The sequence below is a fragment of the Neoarius graeffei genome, chromosome 4 (genome assembly GCF_027579695.1).
Source record: "Neoarius graeffei isolate fNeoGra1 chromosome 4, fNeoGra1.pri, whole genome shotgun sequence".
NCBI lineage: Eukaryota > Metazoa > Chordata > Actinopteri > Siluriformes > Ariidae > Neoarius > Neoarius graeffei.
Window position 1 is genome coordinate 110644392 of NC_083572.1, and position 15278 is coordinate 110659669.

The following is a 15278-nucleotide window of genomic DNA, read 5'->3' on the forward strand; positions in this document are numbered from 1 at the left end:
ATGCTTTGGGCGAAGTGAATATCCATAAAGTTCCCAGCCGCCCCTGAGTCTAACAAAGCTTGACAAGAGTGGACAGACTCACCCCAGGAGATGGAGACCGGGATGTAGATTCCTTGGCCAGGGAGTCCGGGAGAGAGGGTAGGCCCCGTCACGGCCCTCCCTCAGCTGGACGGGGCGGTCCTTTTCCCAAGAGTTAGGGACATGATGCTCGGAAGTGACCAGGCTTGCCACAGTAGATGCAGCACTTGTCCCTCCTTCTGCGCTCCCTCTCAGATGCGGAGAGGCGAGTACGACCCACTTGCATGGGTTCTGGACAGTCACTGAAGGAGGTAGACGGTTTCCAGGTAGAGGTAGGGAGGCTGGGGGGGCTCAAGGCTTGGTGGCGTTCTCTCATCCTGTTGTCCAGACGAATAGCATGTGAGATGAGGGTTTCGAGGTCACTTGGGCATCCAATAGAGGCCAGACCGTCCTTGATGGGGTCAGACAGACCATGGTGGAAGGCTGACACCAGGGCAGTCTCGTTCCATCCACTTACTGCTGCGAGCGTTCGGAACGAGATGGCGTAATCTGCAACGCTTCCTCCTTGCCGGATGGACATGAGCTTTCGGGCTGCGTCTGTACCGATGTCCGTCTGATCGAAGACCCGAAGCATCTCTTCAGAAAACAGCTGGAAATCAAGGCACTCAGGTCCCTGTCTTTGCCAGATAGCAGTAGCCCAGGCTCGCGCCTTACCAGCTAATAAGGTGATCACAAAAGCAATCTTGCGGCGAGCCGTAGTGTAGGTGGTAGGCTGAAGCTCAAAGGTGAGTTGACAATGGGTAAGGAACTCTCGGCACTCACTGTGCTTGCCGTCGTACCTCTGTGGTGCAGGAAGGCTGGGTTCGCGAGGTGAAGAAGGCAGCATGGCAGGAGGCACAGGAGCAGGAGCTGGATCAGGAGATGCAGGCAGAGATGTCAGCTGTGCCAGGGTTTTCCCGATTTGCTGAAGCAGTTCCTCGTGGCGAGCAAGGGCCTCACGTTGGCTGGTGAGCGTATGTCCATGAGCGTCCATGGTCGCTCCAAAGCGTGTCAAAGCTGCCGTAATTCCCTGAAGGTTGGCCGGGTAGACAGTTGAAGCAGCCTCTGCTGAGTCGGTCATGACGGAGTCTTTCTGTTAGGGTTTTGCTGGGATTCGAACCTGGTTCGTTGGTGTGATAATCCATCCAGCAAACCCCCACTAGGCCACCAGGGGGATGACTCAAATGCAGAGGCATGAGGCGGAAGTAGAAAAAGTATCAAAAGGTTTATTTATACTATATACACTGTATACAATCCAGGGCAAAACAAAAAACCAAAAAAAACCAAAGAGTATAATCCAACACTGGGAAGACAAAGGGAAAAATAAAATATCCAAAAGTTCAAAGTCCAAAAAGGAAAAGGCAAAAATGCAAAAGCTCAGAAGATCCAAAAACACAGTCACTACTAAATCCAAAAGAAAAGCAAAGTGCAAAACAAAGAACACAGTACAGAGGAAACTGGAGATAAACATAACAGCACAAAGACTCTGTGACAAGAGGACTGAACTCAGGGGGTATAAATACACAAACTAAATTGAACACAGGTGAAGATAATCAGGACTAAACAGGCAATTAACACAAACACAAAACACAGGAACAGTGGCGGCCTCTAGAGGCCAAAATAAACATGACATGAAAAAGAAATAACAGCGGCCTCTAGAGGCCAAAACAGTCCTAGTCCTAACAACTACGATCAGCAGCCAAGTGCAGCAGGCCAATGATCTTCTTTCCTGTCGCCAGCGTCAGGTCGTCTGTGAAGGCTTTCCTAGGTCTGCCTCTCTTTCTTTTACCTTCTATACGTCCTTCGATACACAGTCGTTCCAGTTGGTTCTGTCTGGCAATATGGCCCATAAATCTAAGTTGTCTCTGAAGGATAGTTCTCAAAAGGCACTTTTTCTCCTGGACCATTTGCAAAATCTCTTCGTTGGTTTTCCGATCTATCCGTGATATTTTCATCATGCGCCTATAAAACCACATTTCTGCAGCTTCTAACTGGTTCTTTACTGCCGCGCTCATAGTCCAGGATTCGCATCCATATAACAATACAGACCACATAACACTTTAAGAATCATTTCTTTGATTTGGTTGGGAGGGTTTTATTTGTAAAGATATTCCTTTTTTCCATGAATGCTTGCTTTGCCATGGCGATACGTCTTCTAATTTCCACTGTGCTTCTACCATCATGGGTAAGCATGCATCCCAGGTATTCAAAGCACTCCGTCTGTTGTAGTTTTTGTCCATCTAGAATGATTTCACACTTCGGGTTTTCAGTATTTGAAGAGAATACCATAGTTTTGGTCTTCTTTTTATTTATAAACAGTCCTCTTTTTTCACTTTCAGATTTCAGCTGGGCGGCACGGTGGTGTAGTGGTTAGCGCTGTCGCCTCACAGCAAGAAGGTCCGGGTTCGAGCCCCGTGGCCAACGAGGGCCTTTCTGTGCGGAGTTTGCATGTTCTCCCCGTGTCCGTGTGGGTTTCCTCCGGGTGCTCCGGTTTCCCCCACAGTCCAAAGACATGCAGGTTAGGTTAACTGGTGACTCTAAATTGACCGTAGGTGTGAATGTGAGTGTGAATGGTTGTCTGTGTCTATGTGTCAGCCCTGTGATGACCTGGCGACTTGTCCAGGGTGTACCCCGCCTTTCGCCCGTAGTCAGCTGGGATAGGCTCCAGCTTGCCTGCAACCCTGTAGAACAGGATAAAGTGGCTAGAGATAATGAGATGAGAGGAGATGAGATTTCAGCTGCTTTAACATTCTTTCAAGACTGTCCTCGTCTTCAGTTAAAAGTACTGTATCATCTGCATATCTGACATTCTTCACCGGAACATCATTTATCTTGATTGCACCCTCTTCTGTTATTTTCCTCATAATGATCTCAGAATACAATGAAAAAAGATCAGGTGACATGACACATCCTTGTCTGACACCTCTTTTGATAGGAGCCCAGTCACTATAGGGGTGTTCACACGGCACATATTTGCATCGATGCTGCACCGATGTATTTTGTTGCGATATATCTTACACCGGTGTAAATTTTGTGGAGAGTTCACACGTCACAAACCTGCTTACTAGAGAGAAGCGTGTTAGCACCGGTGCAGCCCCACTTGCGTTCACACGGCAGTTTTTGCGACCGTGCTATACGATAGTTATAATGCGGAAATGAAATACGCGCATGCGTGAAAATGTACTTCCTTTTCCCGGTTGTCATGGCATCACCAAGCGCCGGGAAAACAACGTGGATGAAGACACCAGTGTTGCCAGATACTGCTGACGTTTTCCAGCCCAAAATATGTTCAAATCCGCCAAAATGCACTTAAAACCTCCCAATCTGGCAACACTGGAAGACATGCAGTTCTGTTGTTGTTGATATTCGCCATTTTGGAAGCGCAAAATACCAGGATGCAAATTATGCAATGCCCGTATGCAATCAACTCTCCTCACGCGTAGCGAGTCTACCCCTGTAGCGTTCAGACGTCCCATTTTATATCGGTGCTGCCCCGCAAACTAGCATTTACTCTGGAGTAAATTTCTTAAACCACCTCCCGAGCAGGGTTAGATTTGCACCGGTTTAAGCAGCTTTCAGGGGCTACACCGGTATAACTTTGTACCGTGTGAACGCTCTACCGGGGCAGCCCCGGTGCTACACCGGAGTAAAAGTTGCCGTGTGAACACCCCTTAAGGTTTCCATTAATTGACATGGCAGCAGTTTGGTGCCAGTATAAGTTTTTCAATATTCTTCTGTCTTTGTAGTCAATATGTCGTGCTTTCAAATCTTCCATGATAAATTCATGTTTTACTTTATCAAATGCCTTCTCGTAGTCTATAAATGCGCAGTAGATATCTTTTTGCATTTCAATGGCTCTTTCTGTTAACATGTGCATGACAAAGATGGCGTTCCGAGTTCCTTTGTTCTTACGAAATCCAAATTGTTCCCATGCTATTTCTGGTTGGAGCTTGTTTCTTACTCGATTCATTATTATTCTAAGCATAATTTTTGTGATATGACTCATTAGGCTAATTAATCTGTAATTAGCACAGTTGAGTGCGTCTCCTTTTTTGGGAATTGGGAATAAAAACGGATTCTCTCATTTGATTGGGAATATGTCCATTATCGTAAATCTTGTTTAGGAGAGCACAGATTTTCTTGATGCCAAAGTCTTTACAAGCAGTGATCGTTTCTTTCAGAACTTTGTCATTACCTGGTGCTTTGCCATTTTTCATTTTCCGTAAAGCCTCTTCAGCTTCTGATTCTAATATTTTCCCTGATTTGTTAGCATCATCTTCTTGTACCATATCAACATTCTAAGGTCTGTGGTCATCAAAAAGCTCTTTGATGTATTCTACCCATCGTTTCTCGATGTCTGATCATGGATCACATTCCCATTTTTGTCTTTCAAGGCTGTATTTGCGGGAACTTGGCGTTTGTTGGACATTGTTTTGATAACCGTGTACATCATTTGTATGTTCTTTTTCTCAAGGTCTTCTAGCTCTTTGCATTGATCATCAATCCATTTCTCTTTTGCTTTTCTGCATTCTCGGCGAATTTTGTTATTTAATTCCTTGTATTCTGCTGAGTTTTTGTTTTTATATTTTCTCCGTCGCTCTATCATTGCAAGTATGTGTTCGTTCATCCATTTTTGTTTTCGATTACTTTCTTGTTTTGCTAAAACTTTTGCTGTGCTTTCAGTGAGAATAGTTTGTAGGTCATTCCATTCGTTTTCGCTTGATGTTTCGTTCTCAACAGTCAAAAGAGCAAAATGGTTTTTCACTTCTGTTCTATATGCTGCAGCTATTGTTGGTTGTTTTGTAAGTAATTGGAAGTCTAGTTTTGGTTCCTTTTTCGATGTGTGCAGCTTTTTGAGCCGACACTTCATAGTAGCTGTTATGAGGTTATGATCACTGTTGCAGTTGGCCCCAGGTTTTGATTTGCACTGAGTGATACTGTTTCTGTACCGCTTGTTAATACAAATATATTCAATTTGATTTCTTACCGACTGGTCTGGGCTAGGCTAGGGTTGTCACCCGTCCCGTAAAATACGGAATCGTCCTTTATTTGGCAATTAAATCTTGTGTCCCGTATTGAACCGATACGGGACGCGATTTGTTCCGTATTTTCATACGTAAATGTCCAATACACATGTCTGTCTCACATAAACACTAAATCTAACAATAATGAACAAAATAAAACAGGAAATACTCCGTTGCGGGATCTACCCAGGATACAAACCCTTCCCCTCTGCATCACGCTCTGTGCGTCTGTGCCTGGCTGCCTGCGTCACTGCGTGTGGCACTGTCACGGTTGCCTAGAGACAGACAACACACACCGGCGCTGCTCAAAAAACCCGGGCCTTTTAAAAATCTCGACAAAGAGTTGAAAGACAAAGAGTTACTCAGTGCTAACCTGGGCCCGCCCATCCTAAGTGTGACGCAACACGGGGGGGCTGTTGCGAACTTAGTCTGGCAAGGCAAGCTATCTCCAGCTCTTCCAAGCTCCCGAAAAATCGGGAGCCAATCAACTTTGAGCATCTCCAACGGCCCTGGGTAAAGGCGTGTTCAGGGCAGTGACGTAGTAGAACTGCGACCGGAAGCCATAGATAGATTCTGTAAACAATGCCGGAAGCGCTTCATTCACTAGAAACATTACGAACATGGAGCAGCGGCAAGCCTTTGACACAGCGGTAGATGCTGTATTGAAAGCATTCAATGGGAAGTTCTCATTGAAAACGGAGCAAAGAGCAGCCCTGGAGGTATTTATTGAAAGGAAGGATGTTTTCGCCTTGCTCCCGACCGGCTTTGGTAAGAGTTTAATCTACCAGTTAGCCCCGCTGGTAGCCAAATCAATGGGGCTCAGTGAGAATCCTATCGTTGTGGCCGTCTCGCCTTTGATCGCGCTATTATCATCCTCTTCCTCTTCAGCTCCTCCTTCTTCTTCCTGTTACTCAAGCAGTTTCCGTCGCGTCACATACGTCAGAGGAAAGAGTGATGTGATTGGTTTAAGCTTCATCACAGCCTTTTCTGGCTTCGACCAGTAGCAAACTGAGGCATTTCAGGGAGGCGGGTCAACCACGCGCTTTGGGAAACGGTTGGGCTTAATATCTATGCCAGACCAAATGCTCGCAGAGCTTTGAAGTTGCGTTAGCCAGACTAACTCAGTGCAGCAAGGAGTAACAAGAAGTACACTTGGAAAAAGAAGTGAGGGAAATCTGTTGACTGTTTAAATCCGGTCTACTCCACAGACAAGAGAAACACAACAGTTTCTGATGAACTCAGGACTGTTGAGGGAAGGAGAAATGTTTTGCACTTTCTTGTTTTCTGCATTCTTGAATAAGCAGACATGCATGTTTGTTGTGTTTTTGTTTTTTTTGTTCTCTTTTTTCCTCTCTAAGTAAAAATGTCCCCAAGGTTCGCAAAGAGAGTCCCTACACCAAGAACAGTTATGCACTTACATTTACAGTGATATTAAGTTCTCAATATATTTAAATTATATTTCAAAAGTTCATTGTTGCCCACTTGTACATTATACATTTTTACAGCATTGGCAATAAAGCATTTCAAGCTTTAAGTATGAGTAATTGCTTTCTTGATCATCCCTTTACTAAAAACACCTACAAAATAAAACATACCACTGCTGCGGGCACCCCACCCCATGGGAGTCGTGCCCGTGGTGGTCATGGCCCCAAGGAGCCGTTGTGGGCGTTCCTTATTTTCATTTCTGAATGGTGGCAACCCTAGTCTGGGCTCACCCAGGTGTACAAATGGCGTTTGTGATGTTGAAACATAGTGTTCATGATTGAGAGTGAATTTGCTTTGCAAAATTGAATTAGGTCTTCTCCTCTTTCATTTCTTTCTCCAAGGCCAAACATCCCAGTGGCATCATCTTCTTTACCATTACCAACTTTTGCATTAAAGTCACCCATTACTAATCGTACATCCTGAGAATTGCAAGTCTTTATTGCCATTTGAACTTGTTCATAGAATGTTTCCATCTCAGTATCTGATGCGTCAATGGTTGGAGCATACACTTGTATGATGTTGACATCAACACCCTTGCCTTTCAGTTTTACCATCATTACCCGGTCTGAGATGGTCCAGCATCCAGTAAGTGATTTAGCCAGTTCATTTGTCATCATGATACCAACACCTCGGTTATGAGAGTCACCTCCAGAGTAAAGAAAAGTAACATTGTCAGATGAAATTTTTCCATTTCCTGTCCATCTTGTTTCACATATTCCTAAAAGATCAAGCTTTTGTCTACTGAATTCTTGCTTCACATTCTCCAGTTGTCCTGCTTTGTGCAAAGTACGTATATTCCACGAGCCTATTTTCAGAGTTTTGGTATGAGCAGTAGCTGGATGACGGTCGGACGTTACCTGCATCACATAACATTTCCTACCGGACGAGACACTAGCAACTGTGTTACTCGTCTCCTGTACGTCGTTTGGCTGTTTTCTCTTTTGTGCTTTCATTCCATGATTATACTAGGGTAAGTAGCTGGTGTAACCCAGCTGCGAGGTGAGGGCCCCAGTTCTCTTCCCAGAAAGTACATCCGCCTCAAAAGAGCCATTGACATCTGAGGTTGTAGCTGATCTGCCTTCACCAACAGTGATTCCTTTATCGGATCTGCTGGATCTGCCATTCGCCTTCACCCGTACCCTGAGCAGGGGCCCTTGCAGGTACTACTACTCTGGGCTGGAGTAGACCTGGGAGTGGATAACGACTAAGGGGTGACTCCAGACTCCCCAAAGCTACAAAGGTCCCCCTTCATAGCCTCGTTATCAGATGCCTTTTAATGTCACACCCAGGACGGATTTGTCGCATTACAAGCTGGAATTAAAATGGATTTTTGGAGGGTTAGCACCATTTGATTTACACAACATGCCTACCACTTTAAAGGTGAAAATTGTTGTTTTATTGTGACACAAACAATAATCTCATCTCATCTCATTATCTCTAGCCGCTTTATCCTGTTCTACAGGGTCGCAGGCAAGCTGGAGCCTATCCCAGCTGACTACGGGCGAAAGGCGGGGTACACCCTGGACAAGTCGCCAGGTCATCACAGGGCTGACACATAGACACAGACAACCATTCACGCTCACATTCACACCTACGGTCAATTTAGAGTCACCAGTTAACCTAACCTGCATGTCTTTGGACTGTGGGGGAAACCGGAGCACCCGGAGGAAACCCACGCGGACACGGGGAGAACATGCAAACTCCGCACAGAAAGGCCCTCGCCGGCCACGGGGCTCAAACCCGGACCTTCTTGCTGTGAGGCGACAGCGCTAACCACTACACCACCGTGCCGCCACAAACAATAATTAAGATGAAAAAAAAACCCAGAAATCTGGAGTGTGCATATGTATTCACCCCCTTTCGTATGAAACCCCTAAATAAGAGCTGGTCCAACCAATTCACTTCATAAGTCACATAATTAGTTGATTAAGATCCACCTGTGTGCAATCAAAGTGTCACATGATCTGTCACATGATGTCTGTATAAATCAACCCATGGAGCACCATTAAATCCATTATAGCAAAATGGAAAGAATATGGCACCACTACAAACCTGACAAGAGAAGGCCCCGCCCACCAAAACTCACAGACCAGGCAAGGAGGGCATTAATCAGAGATGCAACAGAGACACCAAAGATAACACTGAAGGAGCTGCAAAGATCCACAGTTGAGATAGAAGTATCTGTCCATAGGACCACTTTAAGCCATACAGTCCACAGAGTGGGTGGGGCTTTATGGAAGAGTGGCCAGAAAAAAGCCATTGCTTAAGAAAACACGTTTGGAGTTTGCCCAACAGCATGTGGCAGACTCCCCAAACACATGGAAGAAGATTCTCTGGTCAAATGAGACTAAAATTGAACTTTAGGAAATGCCATGTGCGATGCAAACCCAACACCCTGAGAACACCATTCCTACAGTGAAGCATGGTGGTGGCAGCATCATGCTGTGGGGATGTTTTTCATCTGCAGGGACAGGAAAGCTGGTCAGGACTGAAGGAAAGCTGGATGGCACTAAATACAAGGCAATTCTGGAGGAAAACCTGTTTGAGTCGGCCAGAGGTTTGAGACTGGGATGAAGGTTGATGTTCCAGCAGGACAATGACCCTAAACATACTATTAAAGCTACACTGGAGTGGTTTAAAGGGACACATTTAAATGTCTTGGAATGGCCGAGTCAAAGCCCAGACCTCAATCCAATTGAGAATCTGTGGCATAACTTGAAGATTGCTGTACACCAACGCAACCCATGTAACTTGAAGGAATTGGAGCACTTTTGCCTTGAGGAATGGGCAAAAATCCCAGTGGCTAGATGTGCTCAGCTAATAGAGACATACCCCAAGAGACTTGCAGCTGGAATTGTAGCAAACAGTGGCTCTACAAAGTATTGACTTTGGGGGGTGAATACCTATGCACACTCCAGATTTCTGGGGTTTTTTTCCATCTTAATTATTGTTTGTGTCACAATTAAGCAACAATGTGCACCTTTAAAGTGGTCGGCATGTTGTGTAAATCAAATGGTGCTAACCCTCCAAAATCCATTTTAATTCCTGCTTGTAATGCGACAAAACAGGACAAACACCAAGGGGGATGAATACTTTTGCAAGACACTGTGAGCAGCAGTAAGAAACACAACGTAATTAAAGGGTTAACCCTGTCATTGTGGTGTCATATGCACTTTCTAAAATTAACCCTTATTTGGCAAGCTCTGTACTGTCATAATATTCTAAAGTACATCTGGAAAGTGTCATAACACAACGTCATTCACGTTGACTTAACATTAAAATGATGAGCAGGCTTTATATCAGCTGACGCCTGTTGGAATACATCTTTATAAACATTTCCACAGGTTTGTTAGATTTCATGAAGGACCTACCGTATGCAGCTTTATGTGTGGCTACAATGCTACATCTCATGTTTTTTAACATCATTAGGTGCTTCTAAGCCAATTGTGTCTTTCAGATGCGTCCCTGACCTCCAAACACCTCCATAAACCTTCCATGAATGCTGGCATAAACCTACATAAACATTTCTGATACCTCTCTTAAGTAAAATAAGACCACAATGCAACTTTTGTGTGCATTTTGACGTCATTATGATACTAACTGTGTTCTTTCAGATGCTAACCCAATCTCTGAGTTAATATTCATAGAGCTACATAACCATGTAAAAAGATTTGGGTAGGTGTTATGTCGCTCTATGAACACTGCCTTGAAGGAAAATGTGACCACAGTGCTACTTCACGTGCAATGCTCAGTGTGCATTTTGATGTCATTGCTAATGCTAAATGTGTTATGTGTTGTTCCAAATGCTAATGCTAATTCTGATCTTTCGCATAGTGTTCACAGAGCTACAGAGACCTACGTGAACATTTATAAAGGGTTATGTAGCTCTCATGTAGAACATGTCTGTCTAGCAAAGCAGGAACACAAGTTCATGTCCTTGGTGTGTGTTTTGATGTCATCGGGTGCTCCTGATGCTAATTATACCCCCACTCCGAAGGAGAGAGGGTATACTGGTTTACCTCTGTCCGTCCGTCCATATCTCCTCCATATCTCTCTAACACCCTTTTTCTCAGCAACCACAGATCATAGCCACTTGGTACGTAGTACCAAGCTTCAGCTTGGGGTTCTATACCGTGTGTACTGTTTTCAGGTCTGTCCCACATTGACTTCCTGTTTACCGACTGAATGTATTTACGAAACATACAGGGTGGATTTACAAAATTTTCATAACACTTTTCTCAGCAACTACAAATCACAACTGCTTGATATTTGGTACCGAGCTTCAGCTTGGGGTCCTATACCATGTATACCGTTTTCAGGTTTGTAGCACATCGACTTCCTGTTTACATATTGAATGTGTTTATGAAACATATAGGGTGGATTTTGACGCTATTTCAAGAAACAAAATGCTATTTCAAAATGTTTACCAGGATGCTGTTTGAAATCCCTGGGGAGAGACACTGCTCTTTACTTACCGTACTTGTTCCAGGGTTCATTATTTGTTGAAGTCAACATTCGTAATAAGTGTCCTATTCCTTCAATTGCTTGCATTCTGATATAAGTGAGAGCGGGGGGATACGTAAGTGAGCGGCAGCTCACAGTTGATCTTGTTTTGTTCTTTCAGATGCCTACCCGATCTCAGAGGTAGTGTACAAGTGGACCCAAAACGCAACCAATTCCGTGGTGGTGGCGGAGGATGGCTCACGACTCAACCAGTACCATCTAATTGGCCAGACAGCTGGCACTGAGGACATCAACACTAGCAGAGGTAAAAGAAAAAAAAAACTCCTCTGGGGAGTAGTTGGGTGGGTTAGATGCCTTGCTCAAGGGCACTTCAGCCATTCCTGCTGGTCCAGGGAATCAAGCCAGTAACCTTTTAGTCCCAAAGCTGCTTGTCTAACCATTAGGCCATGGCTTCCTTTGGGTGATGAGTAATTATCAGAAAAGACCACTGAAGTCTTCTTACAAAAATGAGAAAATGAAGAAAAAAGAAGGAAGAGGATGGACAGAGGAAGGTTAAGGGACAGAGAAGAAGGAGACACTTGTCCCTGTCCTGAGCTGCCAGGGCTGCAGGGTTAATCCCCATGCTTTCATCTCATCCATCATGATTTTTCCAAGTGATGTCAGCAGACAGTGATTGGCTAGAGCTGGGAAAGGGGAGGCATGTGGGCGGGGACTAGCAAGGGCTCAAATGTCATCTATTTAATTCGGTTATGTAAAGAGCAGCGGTAATACACTCCTATTAGAACGCTCCTGAACACGTCGGTTGTTGTAGAGTTCATATAAAGGCAGCCTTTTTTACATTTCTACCATGTAAGATGTAGAAATTAATATATTAATTATATACAGAAAGTATTAAAAGGACACTTTAATTAAGTATATTACACAAGTATAGTACATAGTACTTCATGTAGTGAGTATAAACAGAGAATTAGAAGACATATACACAGCATATTTAGAAGTATTATACATACAGGACACTTTTTCGATGGAATAAAAACGCGTGTTCTATTCCCTTCTAGCAGGTTTCATTCATTTGGTTTGATAGCATGCAATATTGTTAGCATATCACTTATCCTATGTGTATTACATCACTCTACCCAATAGAGAATGCGCGTTGAATATGGTTTATGATATTGCATGGTTGTCAAGACAACACAACGTCACACATCAGAGCTCATGTGAATATCCAATGACAAAACGTTTTTGCTGCGCATGCACACAACCATTTCTTTGTCTGCCAGGAAAGAGAGATAATGAAGCTAATCCAGTGCTACTGCTAGGATTAGCTATGCTATAATTAAGCACAAAATAAATAAACTGAAACTAAAGACGCGATGAACACCTGAAAGGCTACCAAAACTTTATTAGATATTCTTCACACATATTTACAAGAGAAAAACATCCCAACGGACAAAACCTGGAAAAGAGACATGTCGGAGATGTAAAACTTCCACACTAGCGAGTGACAATTTGTCAACAAACATGGCCACCAGGTTTGCTTTGTTAAATTAAGTATAGAAGATGCTGAGAGAGTTTTAGCTGCCAGGTCGCTCCACTGTGTGTAGCTGTCGATGTTGATTTTAAAAGTAACTCAGTAAATTCCACAGGGAAATGAATACTCACGTCTGAGTGAAAAATACTGTGGCGAGCGTGCAGCGTGGAAGAAGAGTCTGGAGACAGAAATCTTAGTTTCTCAGTTGTTAGCCTGTGATACTAGCTCTTCGATAGCACTGGCTTGAATGTGCTAGCACTGGCCTTCACTAACACTACTGCTGAATGCTACACCAGCTGGAAGGTAACTGCACTGCCATGCTAGCAGCACCAAGTTGCAGGAAAACTAGCGTTGGCCTTCAAGTATGCTGATATGAAGAGAGTGTGTGTGTGTGTGTGTGTGTGTGTGTGTGTGTGTGTGTGTGTGTGTATATATAAATAAATATTGGCTGGCTTTTTTTCATGGTCTATCAGATATAGTCCATTCAGCTACTTGTCTTCAACTCATTCAGTATCATGCTAGCTGAATGGAATATATCTGATATACCACTCAACTCCAGCCAATATTATTTAAGTTTTGAATATGCATTGTGTGTTTCAAGATAAATCTACAAAAGATGGCTGGGGAGCCACCTGACCTTAGTGTTCTTAGGTTCTTAGAGTCCATCCATCATCCGTAAGCACTTATCCTGTGCAGGGTTGAGGTTAAGCTGGAGCCTATCCCAGCTGACTACGGGCGAAAGGCGGGGTACACCCTGGACAAGTCGCCAGGTCATCACAGGGCTGACACATAGACACAGACAACCATTCACACTCACATTCACACCTACGCTCAATTTAGAGTCACCAGTTAACCTAACCTGCATGTCTTTGGACTGTGGGGGAAACCGGAGCACCCGGAGGAAACCCACGCGGACACGGGGAGAACATGCAAACTCCGCACAGAAAGGTCCCTGTCGGTCACTGGGCTCGAACTCAGAACCTTCTTGCTGTGAGGCAACAGTGCAAACCACTTCACCACTGTGCCGCCGGTCCTTAGAGTCACTACACTCTAACAAAACAAAAGGGTTCCTCAAGAGTTCTTTCAATCAACAGGGATCTTCAAGGTTTCTTCTTCCAAAAGGAGACATAAAAGAACCCTTTTTGTCCCAATTTCTACTTGCTACTTCAAGTTACTTGAATTTTGGCTAGTTACAAGGTGAAACATCAGGAGGCCATAGAGGCTTCATTTGGAATCCTTTTAGCCTGTAATGATTACATTACATCATATTACATACATTTAGCAGACGCTCTTATCCACAACATACCCAGAGCAGACCAGGGAGCAGTTGAGCATTAGGTGCCTTGCTCAAGGGCACTTCAGCCATTCCTGCTGGTCTATAGAATCAAAGCTGCTTCTCCAACCTTTAGGCCATGGCTTCCCTCATGGCCATGCTCCAAGGACCCAAATGTAGACTCAGTTTGCACATGGAACTTTTAAGGTTTCTCCCAGAAGGACAAATCAAAAAACATATTTTTTCTCCACTTTCTGCTTAGCACAACTATTTGAAGTTACATGGGTAGGTACAACATGAGCCATCATAAAGCCATGCCTGCATTTGGCCATCAGGAGCACGTTGAATGTTCCATGTGGACTCCCTTTATGAAGTTAAGAACCCATAATGATCCAAAGAAACCTTGAGGAACCAATCTAAGAACCCATAAGAGTGTATATTTGGCTCACACATGGAACACGTTTTTTTTTTTTTTTCCCCAGAAGAGCAAATCTTGATGCTCCAATGTAGAACATTTCTAGCAGCTAATATCCCTTAGTTATCCAAATAACCATTATGGAATCCTTGGAAGAATGCATGGATGTATACTTGGATTCCACACGGACACTTAAAGGTTTTTCCCAGAGGAACAGGTCAAAGAACCATTGTTTATCTAAGATTGTCTTCAATGTGAAACCCTATTAGGAAGCTAAGAGCACATAACCATGAAAAGAACCTCTGACAAACCTTCTGAAAAACATGAATGGGTGTGTACTTGGGTTCAACATGGGACCCTCAAAGGTTCTCTCTTTAAGATTAACTAAAAAAAAAAAACAACTTCTTCATGGATGCTTCCACTATCTTAATGTGCTTTGTAAGTTACCCAAATCTTGTGTGGATGCATGATAAACCAGCAGGACACGATGTACTCACTTCCCCCTGAAGCATTTTAAGGTTCCATGTGGAACACCTTTAGGAATCAGAAAGCCCTGTAACCATTCAAAGTATCATTAAGAGTTTTACTTTAACTTTAAGGTTCCCCCAGAAGGAGAAACCAAAGACCACATTTTTCTGTGAGTATCCAATAACTTTCTGCTCATCACCAAATATTTAAAGCTATTTAAATCCTTGGTAAGGATGATGATGATAAACTATCAGGAGGCTAACCTGACCATTAAGATCACCTTGAACGTTCCATGTGGGACTCCTTAAGCAAGCTAAGAGCTCTTAATAATCCAAGGAACCCTTGAAGAACCTATAACTGTGTATACTCAGGTTCCACATGCACCTTCCAGAGGGATCAACCAAAGAACCTTTTTGTCTTCACTTGACCATCAAGAGTACCTTGAAGGTTCCATGTGGAAACACTTCAGTGACCTAAGAGTCCTTAATTTCACAGAGATTTCCGAAGAGTTCAGTGCATAAATGGTACTTAGCTTCCTAAAGGAGTACCATAACAAATCCT

The 15278-nt window shown here is 43.8% G+C and overlaps 1 protein-coding gene across 1 annotated transcript in view; it reads left to right on the top strand.

Moving 5' to 3' along the window:
- Positions 1–15278, top strand: part of gabra5 (gamma-aminobutyric acid type A receptor subunit alpha5) — a 164516-nt gene that overhangs the window by 111817 nt on the left and 37421 nt on the right. Inside the window, exon 6 of the mRNA XM_060920178.1 lies at positions 11191–11334. Coding sequence (XP_060776161.1) covers positions 11191–11334 — 144 coding nt within the window. The remainder of the gene's footprint in view (positions 1–11190; positions 11335–15278) is intronic.